This window comes from Danio rerio, chromosome 5, assembly GCF_052040795.2.
Source record: "Danio rerio strain M-AB ecotype USA chromosome 5, GRCz13ab, whole genome shotgun sequence".
NCBI classification, from domain to species: Eukaryota; Metazoa; Chordata; class Actinopteri; order Cypriniformes; family Danionidae; genus Danio; species Danio rerio.
The window spans coordinates 79,866,832-79,893,271 of NC_141025.1; the positions used below are offsets into that span (position 1 = coordinate 79,866,832).

Below are 26,440 nucleotides of genomic sequence, written 5' to 3' on the forward strand. Positions count from 1 at the left end.
TGTGTAAAACACATGCTGGAATAGTTGGTGATTCATTTCACTATGGCGACCTCTGATATATAAGGGACTAAGATGAATTAAAATGAAAGTAGATCTCTATTTCTGTGTGAACTGACCCCTTAAGTGTGTTTCTGACGCTGCTCTGTGTGTTTATTCCACCAGGGGGCTTCAGTGATCACACAAACACAACTACAACTGTAGAGCAACGCTTCTGCAACCTTCAGCAGTAATGCAGTTCTTATAAAGAGCAGAATTATTTAATTGCTGTAAATTAAAACCGTATAATTATGTATTTATGTGCTGACATTATGAAATGCTTTAATCAATGATGGTTGTTTTTAAATGTGCTATGTAAATACAATCGAATTAAATATAGTTATATAATATATGCTAATAGAATAAATATTAATGATATTTAAGACAGTAAAACTCAACGCTGTTGCATCAAATTAAAGCTATTTTGGAGTTTGTTGAAATATTTTTCTATTAATAGATTATTGAAATCAATATCAATCAGGTATAATTTAGTATGATTCAGAATGATGTTATATTAATATATAATATTATTTAATAATATTGTTGAATTAGAGAATCATAAGTCATATACACTTTAAGTTTGAAGTCTTTATTTAGGAATGTTAAAGAGAGCATTCATCTTACAGTTTTGTGTAATATATTTTTGTTGCGTACAGGAACCGCAGCGTTTTTATTTTTAACTGTTTATTATTATTTATTCATATTAGAGACAACAACAATAGGTAAACACTTCTAACAAGGCGTTCACATCAAAACAAAATACAAGTTTTCGCTTGTTGGCGGAAGAGCGCGGCGCGTGACGTCACGGGCGCAGCTCGCGTGCGCGAACATGGCGGTTCCTGCGACGACGAACGACGCGAAGAAAAGTGCTGGAAGTTATGAAATATTACTAAAACATGACGAGAACCAGCATTAAAACACTGCGGGGGAACCGAGCGGGTGTCCGGTGAGCAGAAGAGCCCGACAGCGGAGACACGCGGCGGGTAGAGGAGCGTTTAAATCCGCCTCAGAGAGAGAGAAGTGCACGCGGAAGTGACGAGACTTTACCAACTAACCAGAACTCAACACCACAGCCAAAGGCAAGAGTTAAATCTGCACAGAAGAGCCTGGAGGGCTTCAGTGAGATCCACACACTTTATTCATGACTTTAATGAGCATCAGGAGATACAAACACAGTCTCATCTGCTTACTGAATGACACCACGATCACACCAAACGCGTTTACTGCACTCCCAGACTCTTCCAGTGGCTAATAATAATAATAATAACTCTAATAATGATGATCATTGAGAGTTTCACGCACACCAGAGCGTCTGAGTTCATCACTGACCCCTCTGATGTGCTGATATCTTCTCCTTTGAGAGTTTGATGTTGACGTGACGTCAGAATGATTGACAGCTCGTCAGCAGTGATGTTCATGCATTAATGCTGACTCTGTGAATGAGGATGACTCCTTCATACATCCCACAGTGCCTTAGAAACACTTCTAACCTCTAGAAGGCGGGGGTCTGATCTGCGGTCAGGCTGGCACATGCATGACTGGCACAGGGGAGTGTGTGTTTTCAGGCTCCTCCAGCTGATCTCCTGCGCTGTGTGTTCTTATGGGGCAGCAGCCAGGAAAGTTAGTGGGTGAGCAGAGGAGACCGAGCCTGCCGGCACTGCCCTTCATCAAGGCCGCGGGGAGGAGAGAGACGCCCCGGCACGGAGCACCGCACTGCAATGTGTTCACGGTCCACGGTCAGTGCCAGATCCAGCACACCACATTCACTCATCACTCAAGGGGGCAGTTCACTCACGAATGATCAGTAGGGATCATTTAGGATCAGGGGGAGGCCAAGCCAGCCTCTCTGAGATCCCCGAGGCTCTGCAGTGGTTGTGGAAATTATAAATTGAACCAAAGCAATTATAATTGGGTTAAGATTGGCTATGACAATTCTGGAAAACCAGCAGAGCCTTGGAATTAATAATACAATTAATAACATTGAGGCCTTGATCACACTGAATGCACTTTTAATGGTGCGAGGTGCCTTTTTTGAATGGTTATAAATTGGTTGTGAGTGTTTGTGCACTGCTTAGGGGCCGTTCACACAGAATGCATTTTCTTTCTGTATAGTGCACTACTATACTATTGTTTTTCAATGTAAACACACGCTTGACGTACGTGTCTGACTGCTACATTGCATCTTTTGAAGCATCTCGTTTTTTTAAACGCCATGTCTGGTTGAGAGGTCTTCGACTTTCACACACAGCACAGTCAGTTCCACAGCAGTGGACCAATCAGAAGAGTGCTTGGGTGTTGCAAGCTTCAGTTTATACTAGAAAGTTGGCATGATAACTCTTATTTAGCTTTATGGCAGAGGAGGCGCTCATTCTGGCTGCGTCCAGATTAGGCATGGGACGATATCCGTGTTCAATGTGTATCGTGGTTTTGAAAAGTCAGGGTTTTAAATTCGTCAAAATTTAAAAGATAAATATTTTAAAGAATTTTTATTTACATTTTTTTTAGGACAACAGTATCTCCAGCAGTAAAGATCTCCAAAGACGCTGTTTTAAATAGTAAAGAAATCAGTGCATTTGAAACTAATGAAGACAGCAGAAGTCAATAATTCATTTGAATTGTTCATCCTGACACGTTTACTGCTCTAAAATACTTGAAATGTTTCTCAAATTGAAATAAATTGTGTACAAAGAGGAAAAAAAGTTTTTTACCCCGACCTTTAAAAAGAATATATTTTAGTTTCAAAATTAATTGTTTCTTCAGTCCACCACGAAGCAAATGCAGACAATTCAGAACATCAGAAAGATCCAGCTAACTCTATCAAACCTCTTCATCTGCTCCAGAACGCAGCAGCACGAGTGGTCTTTAATGAACCTAAAAGAGCACATGTCACTCCGCTGCTCATCCGTTTGCACTGGCTGCCAGTTGCTGCTCGCATCAAATTCAAAGCTCTGATGTTTGATACAAAGCGACTTCTGGCTTTGCTCCTTCTTATCTGCTCTCACTTCTGCAGATGTATGTGCCTCCAGAAACTTGCGTTCTGTGAATGAACGTCGCCTCGTGGTTCCATCCCAAAGAGGGAAGAAATCCCTTTCCCGAACTCTCGCATTCAATCTGCCCAGTTGGTGGAATGAACTCCCTAACTGCATCAGAACTCGCTGTCTACAAGAAACGACTAAAAACTCAACTATTTATTCTCCACTTTCCTTACTTTCATAGCTTACTATGGCGAGGGAGGCGAGAGCGAGTATTTATTACGCTCCAAGTACTTAAAAACGCAGAAACTCTGCACAAATTTGACTGCGTGTGTGTTTGCTGGACAATTTCCCTGACACTTACAGCAGAAGCTCCATTTCACTGCCATTGAGAGAATGAAAGTAAACTCCATTTCTCTCTCTCTCTCTCTCTCTCTCTCTCACTGTGGCCCATTTGACCTGCTGGCGTGACTTTTCCTCTCCTCCTGGCTGTTACAGTGATACCTCTGTATACAGACATGAGCGCGTGTCTGCAGAGTTTTCTCCACCGTGTCTATGATGGATCAGCTGTGATCACAGCCAATCGCAGCCCTTTCTGTTGAGCGCATGACCAATCAAATGAGTGTAAGAAAGAACTCACTAGACAAGCTTCAGATCGCGAGCTGGATATTTATATTTGTTTATTTGCTATTAATGCTCGTGTTGTTTAAAGGTAGAGTTTATATATCTGACTGTTCGTATTAAAGGACACAATTGCATTACAAATAGTATATAAATATATTTATACATTTTAATACAAGAAGTGTAGGTTCACAGCTCTTATTTTAAAGCAGTAATCTCCATACTGTGATATTAATATCCAAGGTTATCATACTGTCAGAATATTATACCTGCCCATGCCTAGTCCAGTTATATCATGCATCTTCAATTGCTTATCATAACATATTGTTTCACTATTTGTAATGACTCCATTATTGTCACAGACATCCTAAGTCTCCTGGAAGTTCTAAGAGTCTCTCGCAAATTCATAGAGACTCCCGTATGCCCATAAACGAATGATAATCTCCCGGAAATCACACGTCTCCCTCCTGATCCTCAAATACTTCACGCACCCTTCTCAAGCCTGGTTTATACTTCTGTGTCGAGTGATCGACGTGACCCACGGCGCATGCAATGCATGTAGTCGTGCATTTACACTTCTGCTGCTGTTTGTTTTGCAGAGCATTAACACTTCAGACACGCTAGTTGGCAGTAGGCGTGCATATTCCTGTGTTGAGTTTCTTCGCTGGTGTTTTGTTTTTTCTAAACGATACCTTGATGTACAAGCAGCTCAAACTGGCTCATTTAGAGCCGGAAACTGGCGGACGTGCAACAACTTTAATCAGGAGGTGAACACAATACCTCATTCTCCATCTGAAGCTCCTTTACGAGACTCCACACTTGTAAACACTTGCTCCATCGGGCTCGCGGGGCTCTCACCTCACCCACACTCATTACCGCTACCAAGTTGTCCAGTCACAGAGCTTGCGCTATGTATCACTGCGATGTGTAGTTAAATCTTTCGAGAGGTCAGCGTCGGAAAAAGGTCTTAAATTGGACATTGATTTCTGCTGGAGATACTGTTGTCCTATATAACTTAAAACAAAATGTAAAGGAATCGTACACACACCTCAGGAACGGTATTGCAGACAATCTTTGCGGTTTTAAAACCTCGACTTTTTCAAACCGCGGTATACCTTGAACACGGTTATCATCCCATGCCTAGTGTTGGCCTGTCTCTGTTCATGTGTGTACATGTGCATGTGAGTGTGTATGTTCACACTGCAGTGTTGTTTTAGCATGTGTGTGTGTGTGTGTTGTAGTATATGACTGTGTGTGGTGTTTGCGTGCAAATGCATGTGTGTGTTTGTGCTGCAGTGTTTTCTGTATGTTGTGTGTGTGTGTGTGTGTGTGTGTGTGTGTGTGTGTGTGTGTGTGTGTGTGTGTGTGTGTGATAGTCAGCTCAGGCGTGTGTCGGCCTGTCCTCCCGCTTCTCTCTGCTCTCCTTATCCTGCTGCTGCTGCTGATGATGATGATGATGATGGTGGTGGTTCAGGAGCTGCCGGTGTTTTCCCACTAACCCGTCAGTAATGACTGAACTGACCAGTGTGCTGTTCATCAGAGAACTAATTTCAGGCCTCGACACTTTTTGCAGGAGCACTTTAATGTAGACCCGTTCTGTTCGTTTCTACAAGCTGTAAATGCACCTCTGCTGTCTCTCTCGTGTGTGTGTGTGTGTGTGTGTTTGAGCTGAGAACAGCACACAGATAATGTTCCCCAGCTCTCTGAAACTGACCCTTTCAGCCTTTGATGTTGATTGTGGCGTTTTGGTGACTGTCGCTTTAAATGCAAATGAGATTGTGCTGTATTCAGAAGAGGGTGGAGCTTCAGACACCTGTGTGTCAGCATAGCGGCAGATGTAAAACAGCACTAGAGTTATCAGTGTCAAAATGTGTGCTGTCTGGGTCAGTTTGTGTGTGTGTGTGTGTGTGTATATCTTTGAGTCTTGTGTGTGTGTGCATTAGTGTGTATGCATGCATGTGGGTCAGTTTGTGTGTGTGTGTGTGTGTGTGTGTGTGTGTCAGTATGTCGGTGTTTGTGGGTGTGTGAGCGAATAACTGTGTGGGGCAGTGTGTGTGTCTGTGTCAGTATGTCGATGTGTGTGTTGGTGCGTGTGTGAGCATGTAACTTTGTGTGGGTCAGTGTGTGTGTGCATTAGTGTATATGCATGCATGAGTGTGGGTCAGTGTGTTTGTGTGTCTATCAGTATGTTGGTGTGTGTTTGTGCCAGTGTGACTTAGTGGGTCAGTGTGTGTGCTTTAGGTGTGTGTGTGTGTCTGTGTCAGTTTGTTGGTGTGTCTGTGTGTGGTTTGTGCATGTGTGAGTGCGTAACAGTGTGTTTGCATGCATGAGTGTATGATCAGTGTGTGTGTTCCTGTGTCAGTATGTCGGTGAGTGTGTGTGTGTGTGTGCGTGTGTTTGTGCGTGTGAGCATGTAACTTTGTGTGGGTCAGTGTGTGTGCATTAATGTGCATGCATGCGTGTGTGTGTGTGTGTGTGTGTGTGTGTGTGTGTGTGTGTGTGTCAGTATGTTGGTGTGTGTTTGTGCCTGGGTGACTATGTGGGTTAATGTGTGAGTCTGGGTCAGTGTGTGTGCTTTAGTGTATTTGAATGCATTAGTGTGTGTGTGTGTGTGTGTGTCTGTGTCAGTATGTTGGTGTGTCTGTGTGTGGTGTGAGTGCATAACAGTGTGTTTGCATTAGTGTGTATGCATGCATGAGTGTGTGATCAGTGTGTGTGTCTGACAGGATGTCAGTGTGTGTTTGTGCATGTGTGAGAGCGTAACAGTTTGTGGGTCAGTGTGTGTCTGTGTGTATATGTGAGTGTTTGTTTCTGAAAGATTGTGTGTGTGCGTCAGTGTTGGTCTTTGCTTGTGTGTGAGTCTAGGTCAGTGTGTGTGCATCAGTGTGTCAGTATGTCAGAGTGTGGAAGAAGTGTGTGTGTGTTTGTGCATTTGTGAGCGTGTAACAGTGTGTGTGTGTGGGTCATTGTGTATGCATGCATCAGTTATTTGTGGGGGGGGTGTGTGTGTGTGTGTGTGTGTGTGTGTGTGTGTGTGTGTGTGTGTTCTCCTGTACACCTGGATCATGTTTCCTCTGCTGATGCTGAACTCCTGCAGACGTTCTCGTTTACTGAAGTTCTCCATGTTGAAATGAGTGCAAGAACGCACGCAGACACACACACACACACACACACTCCTCACTCAGCCTACAGTTGGGAAAGAGTGTTTAATGACAGCGAGAGCCGGTGTACGTCAGCGAGTGGATTATATAAATGATTCTGCATGAGCTCATCTCTGAGAAATGTGCTTCATGTTTCTGCATCTGTGGCCTCCCCCTCTTCACAGAACCTGCCTCTGCGGCCTCGCTTCTGTCTGAGCAGATCACAGAACACACGGCCAGTTCACTCCTGTAGCGTGTTCACAGTCAGTGGTGTCCAAACACAGCTTCCTGAAGGATGTGTGTTAATAAAACCCTTTACAGGTGCAGTTATTACAGTCGCTGAAGTCACTAGTGATCAAGGACCAAACCTCTGGTGTTAATGGTGTGTGTGTGTGTGTGTGTGTGTGTGTGTGTGTGTGTGTGTGTGTGTGTGTGTGTGTGTGTGTGTGTGTGTGTGTGTGTGTGAGTGTGCGTGTGAGTGTGCGTGCGTGCGTGCGTGCGTTTGTGTCAGAAAGCCGTGTGTGTTATTCCTGTCACAAAATGCAGCGAAAATCCTCCATGACAGTAGGTTTGATTGCGGTGTTTACATGTTTACAGTCGGAGAGCAGCATTTACTGCAGATCATTCAGTCCATGATATTGTAGTGATGTTATCGTACGGTAAACCTTATTAACTTAGAAATCATTTGACTAAGGTCCGTCTTTAAACACTGAAACAGTACTGCTGACCATACCAACTAACTTTACCTCTGAATAAACCAACAAAGAGCACTGATCACACACTGACCACGTCTGTAGAGACAAAACAATCAACACCAACTGGAGCCGCGTCTGTATTAAGAGGAGACGAGCAGCAAATCCAGATTTCACCATTTCCAGATGAGTAAAGCTCTCGGGTGAACAATGTTCCTTAGACACGTATTTCTGTTGAGCGTCGCTTGCACTGATCCACACGTGAGTCCAGCTGCGCTCTCATAGCGGGAAAACGAAAACAAAACCTGCAGCACATTATAAACCCAACACTGACGACCCGTATCTCCACACAATTCTTGTTCTCCTGCTTGCTTTGGCAACACACCGTGTCGTCTCTCTGCCGTCTGAACACTGTAACAGGTACAGTCTTGGAAGCGATCATGCATATTAATGAGGCTGCACCGCATACACAATGGAGCGCGCTGATTGGTTTACTCCAAGCCTTAATCATGCATTAATGCAGCACACTCAGACATGTAATACGGTACTCCCACGTACAGACGTCCAGTCTACACACTGGAACACACGCTGAGATCTCATAGCCGTGACGCAGCTTCAAAAATTAGTTTTAAACCGGAAAAACAACCAATTTTCAATTTATAGTGAGATATAGGTGTCCTAATAGTGTTTATAGCAGTGTGGGACACGTACACGACTGTCAACAGCTCAACACATGTGCTCTGGTGTTTCGTGACCCTTTTAAGACTGCTGTCTTGTAGGCTGTTGTATGCGAGTTTGCAGATGGGTAGATTGTAGTGAAACAATATTTATTCTGATGATTTTGAATCTTGAACCTAAGAAATATACTTAATTACACAAAAACAACAAAACTAAAAAGTAAACATATAGCCATTTCAAAATATATAAACTAGTAAAACTAGTAGCCTGTAAAACCCAATTAAAACTAGCTGAAATTGAAAACAAATGACAAAATAAAAACTCATGAAAAACCCAAAACTACTCTTGTTATGTGTGGACCCTGAGCTCCTAAAATCCCCAGAAACTGTCCTTGTGTGTTTGCGCACACCTCCGATCCTAAAAGCAGGAGCAGGTGAAGATAGCTGTGTTTGTTTTAACTGCGAGAGAAACAGTGAGGAGGAGCTGGAGAAACTGAAAGACAAAGGCAGATTCCAGTTACCGGCGTCAGGCTTCAGAGAGTGGGCGGAGCCTTGGCGATGATGTCATCGGCCCCATCCTGAAAGGGCCTCTTTGTTGGCACAGATCAGCTCGAGCTCCGCTTTTCCTGAAGACCGTCTCACACACGACAGCACCATGAAAAACACAAGACAGAGCGCTTTTTAGGGAACGTTCAGTGTGTGTGTGTGTGTGTGTGTGTGTGGGAGGGTGGATGGAGACGACTGAACTAACGACGACCGAGAAAACTGGAGAAAATGGAGTCCCAAACTTTGGAAAAGCTCAGCCGAGGACCGCGGGTTTAAGATGGCACTTTGGATATCTGGGATATCTGACTTGATCTGACTTGAAAAACTTTCAGGATAATAAAAGAGGAGAGCAAAACCAGATGTTTCTTTCAATCGGACGTGCTGGGAAGCAAATGAAAATGTTGGAGATCTGTCTAAAATTGGTGGGCTGTAAATCCAAAAAAGGTCTTTCCTCGTCCTCCAGCTGTTACTTGGAAGGTAAGCGACATCTGCGGTGACGAACGTTCGTGTGTGTGTGTGTGTGTGTGTGAGTGTGGGGAAGAATGTCAATTATAGAGCGGCAGATGATCGGATGGGTCGGGGTTGATGGTCTCGTGAAAATCACAGGCCTCACTGCTGTTTCTGTGTGTTTGGAAAGTGGAGGAGGGGGAAAGCGAGAGAGCAGAGCCAGACGCTGGAAAAAAGAGAGGAAAAACCGAGGGAGGAGGAGGAGGAGAGAAAAAAAAATAACGGGAAACCTGACTCCTGTCTGGAGGATCGTGCGTGCGTGCGTGTGTGTGTGTGTGTGTGTGTGTGGAGAGTTTGGATGCATCTGCAGCTTTTAGGCATATTATATGTATATATGTATGTATGTATGTATATATGTATGTATATGTATATATATATATATATATATATATATATATCTCCATGCCTAATGTCCGATGGCTAGAAAGTGATTTATTTTTTTGTAAATTGTTCAAATATTGGTGTTGGTGAAGTCCAGACACTGTTGTGTACACCATTATTTCATATAAAATTGACTTTAAGGTTAAACATGTCTAAAAAGTGGTCATAAATGAATATTTTCTCAATACAAATGTTTAGCGGCTTGCACCCGGAAACAGTATTCCATACGTCACGACTAAACAAGTGGATAGGGTGTCCTATCTTTTTCACATGACTGTGCTGTAGGTGTTTATAGATAGTTATTTAGGTGTATATGACTGCAGTATTTTAGTCGAATGTTTGTTTTTTAATCTAGCTATTTCTAGCTCTGCAAACGGTACTGTTTTGAGTGAGAAAGTGTTTTCTTTCAGTCAAAAAGTCCTGTTAATATACTAAACCTCTAGGATTTAGTAAATCATGAGCTAATTTAACTATCTACTAACTTATACATGTAGTATAAATAAATATGTCACTATACACATAACCTAGAATAGACTACACAAGTGCTTTTACATAAGACTGTGCAATTAAGGTGGAAGAAAACGAGAAGTTCAACATGATTTATGGTGCATTCACAGGTAAACACTGCTTTTCTTATTGAGTCCTTGTAAGATGGAGTTTAAGTAAAGCGTGTGGTGCATACGGAGAGTAGAGTGTTACAGGTGGTTTGTCAAGCCCACTCACCTGTGTGAGGCACACTCAGAAATGCACAGTGTTTTGATAGAGATATGGTGGAGTGATTATTGGTTAGTGTTGTTCATCGTCACTGTCTGTTCTTCCCACAGAGTCTCGGCCGGATTTCGATCCTCCTGGTCTTTCAGAAGCGGCGCGCTGGAACTCTAAAGAGAACCTGCTGTCAGGACCCAGCGAAAATGACCCCAATCTGTTCGTGGCGCTGTACGACTTTGTGGCGAGCGGCGACAACACTCTCAGCATCACTAAAGGTGAGAAACACCATCATTAATCTGCTGAATCTTCCACAAACCCACTTTTAAAATATGTATTATTCCAAGCTTTAGATGAGAATAGTTGTTTATTATAATGTGGTGCAGTTTTAAAAAGTACTGCAGATAATGATTATTATTTCCCAATACAAATTCTGTTTCTAAACATCCTTAAATCAAGATGATACTGAAGATTAGCGCTGCACAATATGCCGTTTCAGCATCGATATCGCAATGTGCGAATCTGCCATAGACACATCGCAGGACGTCAAGCAATTTCAAATGAATTTAAGCCGTTTGGACACAAGAAATTATAAAGTTTGCCACTTTAATGAAGATTAATTGTTTGAATATGTATACAATGTAGATTATAGAGTGTTCATTTACATTTGATTATTGAGTTTCGTCATTCTGTTGTTTTCTGAATTGCCTTTGCTCTGTTGTTTTCATCTGTACTTTACTTGATTTTGATTTGTGTATAAACCTTCACAGAAAAATAAACCCATTATTATCGAACGAAACCAAAGATCAAAACCTGTTTTCAGACCCAAACATTAGTTTGAGAAGAGTAATTTATTCCGTAATGGCACCCTACAGCCGCGTAACTTCTACCTTCCTTTAGCATGTCCAGAAGTCCAACTTTTTGTGAGATGGTTGGCATATTCCTCTGCCTTTGGGTGCTGCAGATGCCTTTGACGGTGGAGAACGTTTCATCGACACTATAGGGAGAAAACTTACACACAGCATGGCACTTCTGAGTCACACTGCTAGCGGTCAAAGATTTATGTCAGTTTGGCAAGCTGAACGCAGGAGACGCAGGAGGTTAATTGACAGTGGCCTACAGCCTATTAGGACGCAGAAAACAATGCGCTGTAAGACAAAAACAAAAAAAAAGCATGTCAAAAGGCACAAAAAATCCACAAAAGTGCGAAAGGTGAACCGTGTTATAGCAAAGGACCACTGTATATATATATATATATATATATATATATATATATATATATATATATATATATATATATATATATTTTGCATAATTTTGTACATTTAATGCTGATGCATTGCAGTAAAATCATCATCATCAATGTAAACTCATGAAGTTTTTCCAAATGCTCATCATGTGAAATGAAGTTCATATCGCAGTGAAAATCACAGAGAAGCTGAATATTGCAGTGTCAGTTTTTTCCCCAAATCGTCCTATTTGAGATGCAAAGTTCTGAAATAAAGTGATGATTTAATATATAAACCCTTTAATATTTTAATGGCATATAAACAAATACACAAATGCTGATTTAGCTAGTGAATGTGATTTTAAATGCATCTTAGTGAAGTTCATCTTGATTAAATTTTTTTTGGGACATTTGCTCTGGGAAATAATTAAAAGAAATACCTAATAAACAATATAATTGTTACAGAAGGCGATTAAAAGTGTTTTATTTGACCTATTTCTGTTGTTTTTTTATATGTTGAGTTTTTATTTTTGCTTTTCATGTCCATTTTTGCTTCTATAATACATGCATCTCGATTTATTTGTCTTTTTATAGAGTAGGAAAAGCGAGCATTGTGTTCATATTGTAGTGTTTTTGTAGTATAAGGTTTTTTTTAAGTAAATAAGGGCTTTTTATGTTTGCAAAGGGAATAAAAAGGTAATATTAATGCTCCAAATAAATGCACATTAACAGACTAAATCAAGATATTATCTTACCTTCAAATGATTCATTATTAAATGAGTGTTTCAGATGTCTTCAGTGATTCTTCATACTGTACACATGCAGAATCTCGTGCAGTTCTGAGTCTGCATTGCGCAGATGTTGTAGTTCTGCTGCTGCTGCTGTTTATTTCTGCTCCTTGTTCACTGCGTTTATTAGCAGCAGTCTGAGGTCACGTGTCTGACTGGAAATCCACATTTGTGCTGGATTTCATCTCCTCCTCTTCCTTCATCACGCTCAACATGTCAGATTTTCCCCAAAAACAGGGAGAGAGAAAATAAATAGTATCAGAGATTTCACTTGATTACTAATTAATATTATTACATATGAGAGGTTAGTCAGCTAGTGCACACTGTAGGAATTACTAAAATAACCCTAAACACTATACTGACTGCATATTGTTGATTTAACACTGTCATAAAGGTGTTTCCCCCTTTAACAAATCTGTCAGGATTACTTCAACAGCTGTAGAGTGATAGTGTATTGCTGAACTGACCTGCTGACCGTACACTGGCTCTTCTGCAGGAGAGAAGCTGAGGGTTCTGGGATACAATCACAATGGCGAGTGGTGCGAGGCGCAGACCAAGAACGGGCAGGGCTGGGTGCCCAGCAACTACATCACGCCCGTCAACAGCCTGGAGAAGCACAGCTGGTACCACGGGCCGGTGTCCAGAAACGCTGCAGAGTACCTGCTGAGCAGCGGCATCAACGGCAGCTTCCTGGTGCGGGAGAGCGAGAGCAGCCCGGGACAGCGCTCCATATCACTGCGCTACGAGGGACGAGTCTACCACTACCGCATTAATACAGCCTCAGACGGCAAGGTCAGACACACACATGCAAGCATGCACACACACACACACACACACATATACTCACGGGCACACATTAATGCACATTCACACACATGTACTCACACATGCACACATACAGTCTTACACACACTTATGCACTTTCACACTCAAAACACAGACATGCATGCACACGCATATGCACACATGCACATGTATGCACTCACACACGCACACACACAAACATGCTCAACAATGGGCATACATGCACATTCACATGCACATATATGCACACACACACTCTTGCACCTGCATGCACACACTCAAACACAGACATGTATTCACACACACACATCCACATACACGCACGCATGCATGCACATACATAAACATACTCACAGACTGACATGCATGCATATGCATGCGCGCACACACACACACACTCACACATGCACATCTAATGCACACATAGACACACACTCTTGCACACACTCACACACACTCAAACTACATGCCATAGTCTAATATGCACATATTAATAGGTGTGTGGAATCAGCTTGTGTCTCAGTGATGTGTGTGTGTGTGTGTTTTGTTGCATTCCTGCTGCTCGCTGAAGACCGCTGCACTCATTCCTCACATGCCTGACGCGCCTCTCACTGTACAGACAGTCACAATAGCCGAGAGCAGATCACACACTCCGCTAACTGGAGGAAAATCAAATGCACAACATTACAGGGCAGCTATCATACAGACATCACAGCCATATGGGGTTTAAACGCAGTTGTGTGTGAATATAACCAGCCTCTAATGCTAATCCTAACCCTAAATATACATATATACATGCATACATCTGTTTATAGTTTGCATTGGTATATAATATATATTGTTTGAGTGAAGTGTTTGATTTTAAATAATATTGTGAGTCTCAGAAACATGCAGTCATCTCCTGTCTCATGCTGTGTGTGTGTGTGTGTGTGTGCAGCTGTACGTGTCGTCCGAGAGCCGCTTTAACACTCTAGCAGAGCTGGTTCATCATCACTCCACGGTCTCTGACGGTCTGATCACCACGCTGCATTACCCCGCACCCAAACGCAACAAACCCACCATCTACGGCGTCTCTCCAAACTACGACAAGTGGGAGATGGAGCGCACGGACATCACCATGAAGCACAAGCTGGGCGGAGGGCAGTACGGGGAGGTGTACGAGGGCGTGTGGAAGAAGTACAGCCTCACCGTGGCGGTGAAAACACTGAAGGTCAGAGACGGATGCCATCGCAAACACATTATTGGCCTTATTCTGCAATGCTGAAGTGCACTCGATTTTATGGCAAGGCGAGTTTATTTCTGGAGCACATCATAGTTCAAAGTGCTTCACTTAAACAAGATTAAAATAAATAAATAACATAATAAACATGCAGATTAAAAAACAGCAGAGCAAAAAGTACAAGTCTGCAGCATAATGAGCTGTTTTCAACATCTAAAAGTGAATGGAAGTCAATGAGAGCGGAGATCTCGAGCCAAAAAGGTTCCAATGGCTGCGTCCGCTCATACCTGATGGGTGAGGTCAACAATCTGGGTCTTTTTGTTTAGCATTTATTTTTGCTTAAGTGGTTTCAATCCTTTCTGTTGAACACAAAGAAGGTGTTTGTTTTGAAGAATGTTGGAGACCAGGGTGCCGTTCTTCATACCTCGATGAGATGATTTGGCAGATCTTGGATCTGTTCATCTTGATAGCTGATCTCTGGCTAATTTGTTCTTCAAACAAGTTTGCGAATCAGATTAAAATATCTGGATTAACTGATCTGAGATCGCTGCATGTGTTGTGAAGTACTGATCTATCCATCCTCCAAATCATGATCAGCAATGCAGCGATTGGCTGACGGCACAGCAGCGTAATGACATCATCTGATTAATATTCAATTATTCATGTGAGCAAAATTACATCAAATTAGCAGTAAACAGCTTGTTAAATATGATGCGCAGTAACTCTTCACTCAACTGTGCAGGCTTTAGAGTATTCATCATGTATTTCAGTGCATGTCAATGTATTTAGTTCTACATTTAGAGCAGATTGTCTTCCTTATAGTAGCCTAGGCCTGCTCGAGTGTTTTTAATCGGCGTAAGGAATAACTGAATGAATTAATTTTGCATCAAAAAAGCATTTTGATATCGGTAAAGGTGTCAATCATCGGCGTATTAGCAGTCAAAGCACGTGCATGACTACATAAATTATTATCCAAAAACAAAAAAAGTTAAACAAAAATTCTAACAACAATTATATTTTGAATTTAAATAGTTTTTGTCTTGCGTTTACATTAATTTTACATTTGAATAGCCACAATTATATATATAATATATATATATATATATAAAAAAAAAATATATATATATATTCACTATTTTCCCAAGTGTATTAAACTACTGTAAGAAAATATTAAATTTCGGTACATACTTTTAGTATTATCTTTGCTTTAACTGACTCGACTATGAAATGAACGTGCTCCCGCGCAGGCTTGAGCTACCAGAGCTGTTACTATGACAACAAGTGTCAGATGAGTTTTACGAACGATACGATCCTGGATCATGTCAAATCATCATCATTTAAATCCAGCTCATTGAGTAATCCACGTATGAAGAACAGAGCCCAAGGGCCCGTTTGATCCTGGATCTATTAATCTTGATGACTGATCTTCAAACAAGTTTGCGAATCAGATTAAAATGTCTGTATGAACTGATTTGAGATCACTGCGTTTGGTCATCGTTGTTGTGAAGGACACCCATGTGAAAAACAAGTGCACTAAAATAGATTTTAAGTACACTTAGTGCACTATTTTGATGACTAATTTAGTTAATTTTGGTTTATTCTAATTTAATCTTTAGTAGTACTTAAAATAACCTGAAGCTCAACTGTGTACTCAGATGTGCTATTTTGACACACCATTAAAATGTACTAAATTCTGCTTTTATTGTGTTATTTCAGTACAATTTTAGTACAATTAAAATCATCTTTTTATGCAGTTTAATATACCAAATGTACAAATATAAATTAAATATTATATATATATATATATATATATATATATATATATATATATATATATATATATATATATATATATATACACTAAATGCTCAAATAAATTAACTCATAGATTATTTAGAATATAGCAACAGCATATTCTCATGTGATAAATGGTACACTAAAGAGCACATTTTAATTACACTAGTGCACTTCTATAATGGACTTGAAGTGCTCTATTTTTGCCCACTAGTTTTGTGCTTAATGTGCTGAATGTTCATATTTAGTACTACTTAAACTAAACTAAACTGTGGTATTTTGACACACCATGAATTTGGACTGAATTGTGCTTTTAAGGTGCTGTTTCAGTATTGTCAGCTCATGAATCAATGCATGCGTGCTGTCTTTTCCTCTCGTGCAGGAAGACACCATGGAAGTGGAGGAGTTTCTGAAAGAAGCTGCAGTGATGAAAGAAATCAAACACCCAAACCTGGTGCAGCTCTTAGGTGAGGAAAGTTAACAGGAATAGGTAATGAATGTGTAAATCACACACAGGTCATGACGGTCATCTTTTTTTGATCTTTTGATATATATGAAGAGTTCAGATGCAGAACCCTGTAAATCCATCAGACCTCTTTTCTTGTAAATGAGGATTTTCTATCAGGCTCCTCTGATTAGGTTGAGCAGTTTTTATTTTATACCTAATGATAAGGTTATCAGCTGGTATATAAAATAACTTTTTTCATAAATGTCACTTTAAACCATTGTTTGGTTTTTAACAGGGGAGATTTTCTTTTGCGTCAACCTGCTAAATCCACTTCTGCTTTTTCCCCGTAAAACCTCTAAATCCACCTATTGAGATAAGAAAATCACTAAAGATGCCATTATAAATTATTTTACCAAACATAAAACTCATTACACAGACCACCTGAAATTAATAATACAGAAATCTGTCAAGTAAGTGTCGGTTCACTCCGCTGTGATAAACCAGGGACAAAACAGAAGGATTTCAGTGCATTAATCAATAACAATAAAACTGACATTAATTAAGTCTGAATGATCTGTTGTCATTTCTGAAGTTTGGGATTTAGATGTAATGTAAGTAGAGTAATGTAAACATTGCAGACATTGTAAACTAAGCTTGGTGGATTTAAATAATGTAGTGTAAAAACATTGTGAAACTTCAATATCTGTGCATTGTCCATTAATATAAAAAGTTAATTAGATTTACAGGTAAAATGAAGTAATATAAATATTGAATAGTTTTATACTTTATATTTATCTTTTAAAACAATAGCTTACATTAGCAGATAAATTACAAGGTAGGCCTACTGGGCAATAAGGGCATGCCTCTCAGACTATTTTAGAAGCTGTCAGTCATTCATTCTCACTATACTTACGGTCTTGCTCTCTTGTTTATCCTCATAGTATTCATTCATTCATTCATTCATTTTCTTGTCGGCTTAGTCCCTTTATTAATCAGGGGTCGCCACAGCAGAATGAACCGCCAACTTATCCAGCAAGTTTTTATGCAGCGGATGCCCTTCCAGCCGCAACCCATCTCTGGGAAACCTCATAGTATCCAAGTAGGATAAAAGAACAACATCTTAACTCTGTCTTTCGTGAAACGTTGTTGCCTTTTATTGTATAGTAAATCAGTCTCATTCAAAGTAGCGTCGCTGCGCAAAAACACTATGAATGCATGCTGCACTCCCGACTGTACAGTGTGTTTTCTTCTTCTTATAATGCACAGAGTTTTGAGGTAAGGCACGTCTTCATTTGCCATTCGTTGACAGTCAGACAGGCTCATCCAGTTCATCAAACGCCGTCTTGTAAAATCTAAAGCGGAATAAATTAGTCTCCTCATAAGGCTGGCGTATCAGCGTGCTGCTACATTGAAAACATATGATTGGATTTGCACCTTCTGATTGGTTCTCGGGATATAGCAGCTGTTGCTGTCAAAGGCAGGGGGCGTTTTGCAGATTTTGCCAACAAACTGTTGTTTTTGAATGCACTGACGCTGCCATTTAGATGATTAGAAGCAAATCTATTTGTTGAACATGTAGTACGTGCCTAAAGCATTCACTCAATGTCATTAGCTCATTTTTGGTTGAAGTGGCTTTTAGCGGCTTTTGCATCTGAACTCATTGTGTTTATATATATATATATATATATATATATATATATATATATATATATATATATATATATATATATATATATATAGTTCATTTTTTAAAACATTTTTTGTTTTAGTATATACAGTAAATAAATACAGAGATTTCTACTTCATATACATATATAAAACATATACATATATAAAAATATATATGTATAAAAACTAACAAAAAGGAGGTATTATAGAGAAACCAAATTCACTTGTTTTGAATAATTGGTTAAAGTGCAATCTTGAGATCTAGTCATTGCCTGTTTGAAGTAAATAATCCCATCTCATCCAATCGTTTTCCTTTTTTGTTTTTGTAACCATAGGAAAATGTTCAGGTAACATATTTGATGAACCACATTGGTTACCACTTTACTTGAAGGGGTGTTTATAAGACTGTCACGTAACCCTTATAATCATGATATGAAACCCTGTCATAAATCCGTCATAAACATGATTGCCTTGAAGCTAATATAAATATGTGAGGAATTTTCTAACAGCGTCATTAATATTGTTTTTGTCCTCAACTACAGTGAAACAAGCTGAATTTGTCATTAAAATGTCATTAAATATTAATGAAGCTCTTAAAAATGATTGGACAGAGTAAAGACACTGATGAGACATTTAATCAATGATGAAAATAATCATGACACCGGTATAATGCCTCAAGACAATCATGTTTATGACGAGTTTTGTTAATATTAGTTCAATTAAAGTTAATTTATAGTCAGTGTAATGACAATTACATTAAACTTCATATCACCCAGTGCTATCAGCATCAGGGTATAACCCACAGGAGAAATGGCTTCATAATCAGAACAACACATTCATGATAATCCTGGAGAATTCAGGCTGATGTTGTGTGCTTTTCAGGCGTCTGCACTCGGGAACCTCCGTTCTACATCATCACTGAGTTCATGACACATGGAAACCTGCTGGATTACCTGCGCGAGTGTAACCGGCAGGAGGTGAACGCTGTGGTGCTGCTCTACATGGCCACGCAGATCTCCTCCGCCATGGAGTACCTGGAGAAGAAGAACTTCATCCACAGGTGAGCCAGAAAACACACACCTGGGCACCTATTATGCAGAAATCACTTGTATGCAGGGTTTAAGCACAGTTGTGTGTGTGTGTGTGTGTCAGCAGAATTAATTGTGTTTATTATAATCAGACTTGATGCAGAAGCACTGTGATTGGCATTCTCCCTTTGTACGTGTCATCAGAGGGGAAAAGCCCCACCCACTAGTGTCCCTCATTAGCATGTCCAGCAGCCCCTGAGTAAGAAGCAGCCGTCTGTCCATTAGCCATTAGAGTGTTTGAGCTGCTAAAGACGATGTCAGCATAGACTAACAGCATTATAGATGTGGAGTTTTAGATGAACAGCGACAGGAGTCTCCATCAGCAGATTATTTAGCTTGTTTAAAGGGAAAAATCACTTAATTTTGACTCATTGTTTCTAAATATAAGACAGTATTTTTTGCTAAATAATGTCTTGATTCTAGTCCAAAACTCTAAGCAAGAAAAGCATTTATTGCAATGTAGAGCTTGAAGTGGTGTTGAATACTGTCCATATTCCCTAAATGCGATTAGAAGACTGATGTCCAGCTTTAGTAATAGTGTCAGAAAGCCTGTCCTAGGAACTTAAGTTTAATAATAGTTTCCTGCATGGTCGGATAATCATGAAGCACACCAGTATGGCATGACTGTCACTCATTGTTTATGCTACATGTTATACAAGTGAGTACATGTATATGTTTGATTCTGAATAGTACAGTTGAAAGCAGAAGTGTACATACACTCTATAAAAGGAGCATGAAAAATATCTGATGGTAAATGATCCTGAATGTTCACTATTTTAGGTCTCAATGCCAGAATAATGAGAGAATTGTTTATTAATTTCTAGACAGTCAATAGTTTACACACATTTCCTTGGTATGTTTTAGCTTTGCTTGTAAACTGTATAACTTTGGCCAAGTGTTTTGGGTCTCCTTCCACAAGCTTTTCACAATAGTTTGCAGGAGTTTTGGCTCATTCCTCCTGCAGAATTGCTGTAACTGAGTCAGATTTGTAGGCTGTCTTGCTCACACAAGCTTTTTCAACTCTGCCCACACATTCTCTATAGGATTGAGATCAGGGCTTTGTGATGGCCACTCCAAAACATTCACTCTGTTGTCCTTAGAGCACACTTGAACTCATTTAACAGTGTGCTTAGGGTCATGGTCTGTTTGGAAGAGCCATTTGTGGCCAAGTTGTAATCTCCTGGCTGATGTGTTGAGATGTTGCTTCAGTATTTCTCCATAATGTTCTGTCTTCATGATGCCATCTATGCTGTGAAGTGGACCAGTCCCTCCTGCAGCAAAACAGCCCCACAACATGATGCTGCCGCCCCCATACTGCACAGTCGGGATGGTGTTCTAGGCTTGTGCGCTTTCCCCTTTGTCCTCATATTGCTCATTATGGCCAAACAGTTCAATCTTAGCTCCATCAGAGCACAGGACATGTCTCCACACATTAGTCTATTCCCCAGTGTCATTCAGCTAATGGTAATCTGGCTTTGTTGTTGATTCCGGCTTGTTGATTTTCCCATGTTGCTCATCATCGAGAATCTTTTTTCCACTCTTGATCTTCTAACCAAAATCTGATCCATATTTGGCCGCCTCAACCAGCTAAAATCTTGACTATAGTGGGACTTCACTACAAATAGAGTGAATTGACAGTCTGATTTATCTTTCAGGGATCTGGCAGCCCGTAACTGCTTAGTCGGGGAAAACAACCTGGTTAAAGTGGCAGATTTTGGGCTAAGCCGGCTGATGACGGGAGACACATACACGGCCCACGCTGGAGCAAAGTTCCCCATTAAATGGACTGCGCCGGAGAGTCTGGCCTATAACAAGTTCTCCATCAAGTCAGACGTGTGGGGTACGCATGGACAGACAAAAGAACACACACTCCACTATTACAAATGATGTTTACAGTAGTTTTATGTTTTCATTAAGCACGTTTTCTCTCATTTACCTTCTTTTGTCTCAACATTTAACTCATTTTATTTAGTTGTCTTACTTTTTTCAGGTTATTTATAAACTGTACTGCAAATGTAGTTAATGGAGCCTCGCGTTTTTGTGGCTTCAGGCATTGTTGGGATATATTTGAATGCTGTTTTAATGCATAAACAATTAATAAATTGCTATGCATATTATTATTGATGGAGAAGGTATTACCTTTTCAAAATTATATTTGTATATAATATAAAATGATTAATTAAAGTGTTTTCGCCATGTCCACTGAGCCATCTTTCCACATTCAGACATGCATGTGTGAGAAACTGATCCTCTGATTTGACCTCCTTCAGCATTTGGAGTCCTGCTTTGGGAGATCGCCACCTATGGGATGTCTCCGTATCCAGGAATCGACCTGTCTCAGGTGTATGAGCTGCTGGAGAAAGACTACCGCATGGACAGACCCGAGGGATGCCCAGAGAAAGTCTATGAGCTCATGAGGGCCTGTAAGCAGATCCTTCAACACAATCTCTGAAAGAAAGAGTAGACAAAGTGACACCCTATCATGCACACTGTGCAATGCAAGTGTTGTTTAGCTTTTATCAGCTCAGCGCAGGTTTCATTTTAACGTCCTGTGCCCTGTTTATATGGCAAATCTGCTTTGGTGCAATTGAAGCTTGCTTCTAAAGGTAATTGAATCTGCTTGGTTTAATGCATATTACACTCAAAGCACACCCATGACTCTATAACGACGTAAGGACATCCCTTTTAGACCAGTTTTCCCATCCTTAAAATTGTAAAAGTGGATTCAGACTTGCTCCAAGTGCATTTATATCGTTAAAATGGAGCCCAGTGAGTAAACCTGTATGACTGTAGTGTTTCTGTCTTTAGGTTGGAGGTGGAACCCTGCCGAGCGCCCTTCTTTTGCTGAGACCCATCAGGCGTTCGAGACCATGTTTCAAGAGTCCAGTATCTCTGATGGTATGAGCTTTCAAAATCTTTAATCAAACTGTTTTGAATAATAACACCATGTGTGTGTATTTATGGCCATGTGGAGTCTGATTTGAGGTTACTGTCTTACTGTCAACTCTAAATTACAATTAGTAACGGATTCAGATGTTCCCTATCTATGCATTCTGCACTATTTTACATTATTAATGCATTCAGTTTACTGTAAATCTGTACCTCTCTGGTGGCTCATCCTCATTCTTGTTGCATTGCAGAGGTGGAGAAAGAGTTGGGGAAAAAAGGAAAGAAGCTGACCCTGGGACCAATACAGCAGGCGCCAGAACTTCCAACTAAAACCAGGACACTACGAAGACCTACAGACGGCAGGGATGGGGACAGTCCCGGTAAGCTCTTCTCTCTCAGACCTTTGCTTATTTTCTTTATTATCGAGCAGTTGTACTGATGAACTAAACTTTTTCCAGACGCAGCCGAGGCCGAGGTCACTGGGCCCCCAATGATGCCGAGGCCACTCCTAGATAGCAACCTGAATGAAGATGATCGGCTCCAGTCTAAAGATAATAAAGATAAATTTCGAATGAATCCCTTCAGTTATATTAAGAAAAAGAAGAGGACGGCTCCGGCGCCCCCAAAGCGCAGCAGCTCCTTTGGGAAGATGGACGGACACCTAGACCGTAGAGGATTGGGTACTGACTGCAGGGAGGATTTCAGCAACGGGTCTTCCACCAATGATGCCTTAAACAGCATTGACCCTTGCAAATTAGTTGGGTCAAACAGTACCACGACCATCGGGGTCACCAACGGAGCTCCAGTGTATCCCGGTCAGCTCTTCCCATCTCATCCACGGAAAAAGGGCACTACATCGGGTGGTGGAGGGAAGCTTGCCACGACTCCACCTCCAGAGGAGGACTCCATGTCAAACTCCAAACGCTTCCTACGATCTTCTTCTTCCTCCAGCATGCCTCCAGGCTCTGATCGCTTCGAATGGAAGTCCGTAACCCTGCCGCGGGACATTCAGTCAACACACTTTGATTCTAACACATTCAGAGGCAAGCCAGCTTTACCTCGTAAGAGCTGCATGCCACGAGGTGGCACGCTTACCCCACCACCACGCCTTCCCAAGAAAAGTGAAGATGTTGCAGACGAAGTCTTCAAGGACTCTGAGTCTAGTCCTGGATCAAGTCCTTTAACTCTGACTCCCAAGCTAGGCCGCCGACCCCAAACAGAAAGCTCTAAAACTAGTGTCTTACAAACAGAGGTGTTAAAACCCAATGTGCTTCCACCTCTCGGAGACGAAGGCAGACCTCGAAGACTCAAACTGTCCTCTGAAATCCCAGGACAGAGAGAGCGGGAGAAGGGGAAGTTTGCGAAACCTAAACCCGCTCCCCCTCCACCTCCGGTCTCCAGTGCCAAATCTGGAAAGACCTCAAGGAGTCCGACTTTTGAGGTGTCTTCAGATACCAAAGTCAAGAGTTCACTAGACTCCGCAGATCAAGGCAAGGCTAGTCTATCCCAAGAAAGTGCCAAAAAGTTGCCCAAAAATGGCTCAAAGGTGAACCCCTCGAAGGCAGGTGCGACTGCTCCGCTACCTGGAATGGGAGCCAGTCCTGCGGTCGGGGATCCGGGATCTAGCTTCATCCCGCTGATGACGACGCGGCGTTCGCTGAGGAAGGCTCCAGCGCGGCAGCCATCAGAGCGACTCTCCAGCTCCACCATCACTCGAGACATGCTGTTGGAGAGCTCAGAGCTCCTGCGTACCGCCATTGCACGTGTCTCCGAGCAGACCGGCAGCCACAGCGCTGTCCTGGAGGCGGGGAAAAATCTGTCCAAGTACTGCGTCAGCTACGTGGAGTCCATCCAGCAGATGCGGAACAAGTTTGCTTTCCGCGAAGCCATCAATAAGCTGGAGAGCAGCCTGCGCGAGCTGCAGATCTGCCCCGCGGCCACCGGCACCGCAAACACTCCGCAGGACTTCTCAAAGCTGCTGTGCTCCGTCAAGGAGATCAGCGACATCGTGCAGAGGTAGCAGAGAACGGCGCCACTGGAAACACAGTATCTCGATGTCTGGGGCCATGTCTTACATTTCAGTTCAACACACCTCAGCTTATCTCATGCCAAATAGAGGAACGTTTGTTCAGTGTCTTATTACTGTGCACAAAAGGGGGAACGTTTGATGCAGAGCTGTGCTGAAGAGTAGGTCAAGAAATCAACTCTGCCACTTTCAAAATGCATTGCTATTCTCTCTGGAATCTATTCTGAGATTAGTTTTTAACAGCAGACGGCGCTCTAGGCTATTGTTTAACAGCAGACGGCACTTTAGGCTAGTCTTTAGCAGCAAACGCTAAACCCACAATGGATCTTCCTCATGAGCATTTTTTGTATAGTTAAAAACTAGCCTAAAGCCCCATCTGCTGTTAAACACTAGCATAGAGCGCTGTCTACTGTTTGTGTCTTGCTTGGAGTGCCATCTGCTATTTAAAACTAGCCTAGAGCACCATTTGCCGTTTCACACAAGCGTAGAGCGCCGTCTGCCATTAGACACTAACCTAGAGTGCCTTCTGCAGGTAAACACTAGCCTAGAGCGTCATCTGTTGTTAAAACAAGCCTAGAGTGCCATCTGCCTTTAAAGCACTAGCCTAGAGCACCGTCTGCAGATAAACACTAGTCTAGAGCGCCATCTGCAGGTAAACACTAGTCTAGAGTGTCATCTGCAGGTAAACACTAGTCTAGAGCATCATCTGTTGTTAAAACAAGCCTAGAGTGCCATCTGCCTTTTAAGCACTAGCCTAGAGCACCGTCTGCAGATAAACACTAGTCTAGAGCGTCATCTGTTGTTAAAACAAGCCTAGAGCACCCTCTGCTGTTAAAAAAACTAACCTAGAGCACCAACCGCTGTTAAAAAACTAGTCTAGAGTATCACCTGCTGTTTATATCCAGCATAGAGCGCTGTCTGCTGTTTAAAACTAGTCTAGAGCACCATCTGATGTTTATGTCTAGCCTTGAGCGCCATCTGCTGTTAAAAACTAGCATAGAGCTCTGTCTGCTGTTTATATGTAGCCTAGAGCGCCATCTGCTATTTAAAACTAGCCTAAAGCACCATTTGCCGTTTCACACTAACGTAGAGCGCCGTCTGCTGTTAAACACTAGCCTAGAGCGTCATCTGCAGGTAAACACTAGTCTAGAGCGTCATCTGTTGTTAAAACAAGCCTAGAGCACCCTCTGCTGTTTAAACACAAGCCTAGAGCGCCATCTTCTGTTAAAAATTAAGCTCAGAATTTATTTAAATGAGAATATTGCATCTTGATCAACTCTGAATCAATGCGCAATCGATTTCTCGAACATTTCCTCGCCACAGCTCTACTTCGATGTTCCTCTATCGTCCATTCGGCGACCCTAAAGGAACTCCAGGTCGAAGTCTTCGTGACGTGATCCTTCCTGACTGTCCTTCTCTGCATTTTCTCAACGAAAAAGGCCTGATCTCAGCGATGCAGACGATTGAAAGTGAATCACCTCGCGTGCCTCGTAATTATGGAACCAGAATCTATTTTGATCACAGAATGAAACTGATGTAGTATTTTTGCGATGTGGTTTTTGGTGTAGGGTGTTATGGTGAGATTGTGAACGCTCCCTGTGATGTGAGGAACTGCTTTAAGTATTGCAACACTGTGCCACGAACGACATTTCACAGACAATTCAGTTTTATTGCGCGGTTTGTGTTCCTACACAGCTTTCGGCAATGCCTTAGAGACACAAATCATCGATCGGCGATTAAAAAAAACACTACTGTCTCAAGGAGAAAGACTTGGAGGTGTGAAACCTGAGCTTAAGAAGCCGTATATGTATAGATGTTTTTATTTTAATGTTGATTTCAGACTGACGGAGGAGCTTTAATGACCACACTATTCTGTCTTAACCAATCTTTTCTCGTTGTTTTGCTCGTTTAGTTGAAATAATGCCCTTGTTTTCAGTATTAGTTTGTATTTTCCAACACTTTGCCGTCAGACTGCGATGCCTGAGGAGGACCACACGCTGCCTTGATTTCAACACGCCACCAGTGTTGCTGACGTTTTTATATCTTGTCTTTTAGAGATCATGCCACTACTTTTACATTTGTATTCAAGCCTCACTTTTTTTAATGCTCGTTTCTGTAAATACACACTTGTTTTCTCCTATCGGTTGATTCTTCTTGTAACCCTGGTGCAATGTGTGTTGCATACAATACAGTTTTGCTACTTGAACGACA

At 41.5% G+C, this 26,440-nt stretch overlaps 1 protein-coding gene across 5 annotated transcripts; it reads left to right on the forward strand.

Moving 5' to 3' along the window:
• Positions 1–842: 842 nt before the first annotated feature.
• abl1 (ABL proto-oncogene 1, non-receptor tyrosine kinase) lies at positions 843–26,440 on the forward strand. Of its 5 annotated transcripts, none has more exons than XR_015492212.1 (12): positions 843–1,772; positions 10,397–10,555; positions 12,790–13,085; positions 14,035–14,307; positions 16,493–16,577; positions 19,109–19,286; positions 20,970–21,154; positions 21,585–21,737; positions 22,123–22,212; positions 22,455–22,583; positions 22,662–24,881; positions 25,002–26,440. XR_015492212.1 is itself a non-coding variant. In XM_087254688.1 (11 exons), exons 1-11 carry the CDS (start codon positions 1,637–1,639, stop codon positions 24,221–24,223), a joined length of 3,246 nt encoding a protein of 1,081 aa, XP_087110814.1. In that variant the 5' UTR covers positions 843–1,636; the 3' UTR covers positions 24,224–26,440. The 5 variants fall into 5 exon arrangements, 1 of the variants encoding a protein (XP_087110814.1); XR_015492214.1 differs by having other exon boundaries at positions 22,662–24,807; positions 24,957–26,440; XR_015492213.1 differs by having other exon boundaries at positions 22,662–24,748; positions 24,838–26,440.

Bases quoted from the DNA above. Each gene is read 5' to 3' on its own strand.
- abl1 (XM_087254688.1), top strand. From the start codon at position 1,637: ATGGGGCAGCAGCCAGGAAAGTTAGTGGGTGAGCAGAGGAGACCGAGC. The intron at 10,556-12,789 runs GTGAGAAACACC...GCTCTTCTGCAG, and splicing joins CACTCTCAGCATCACTAAAG to GAGAGAAGCTGAGGGTTCTG. The intron at 19,287-20,969 runs GTGAGCCAGAAA...TTTATCTTTCAG, and splicing joins AAGAAGAACTTCATCCACAG to GGATCTGGCAGCCCGTAACT.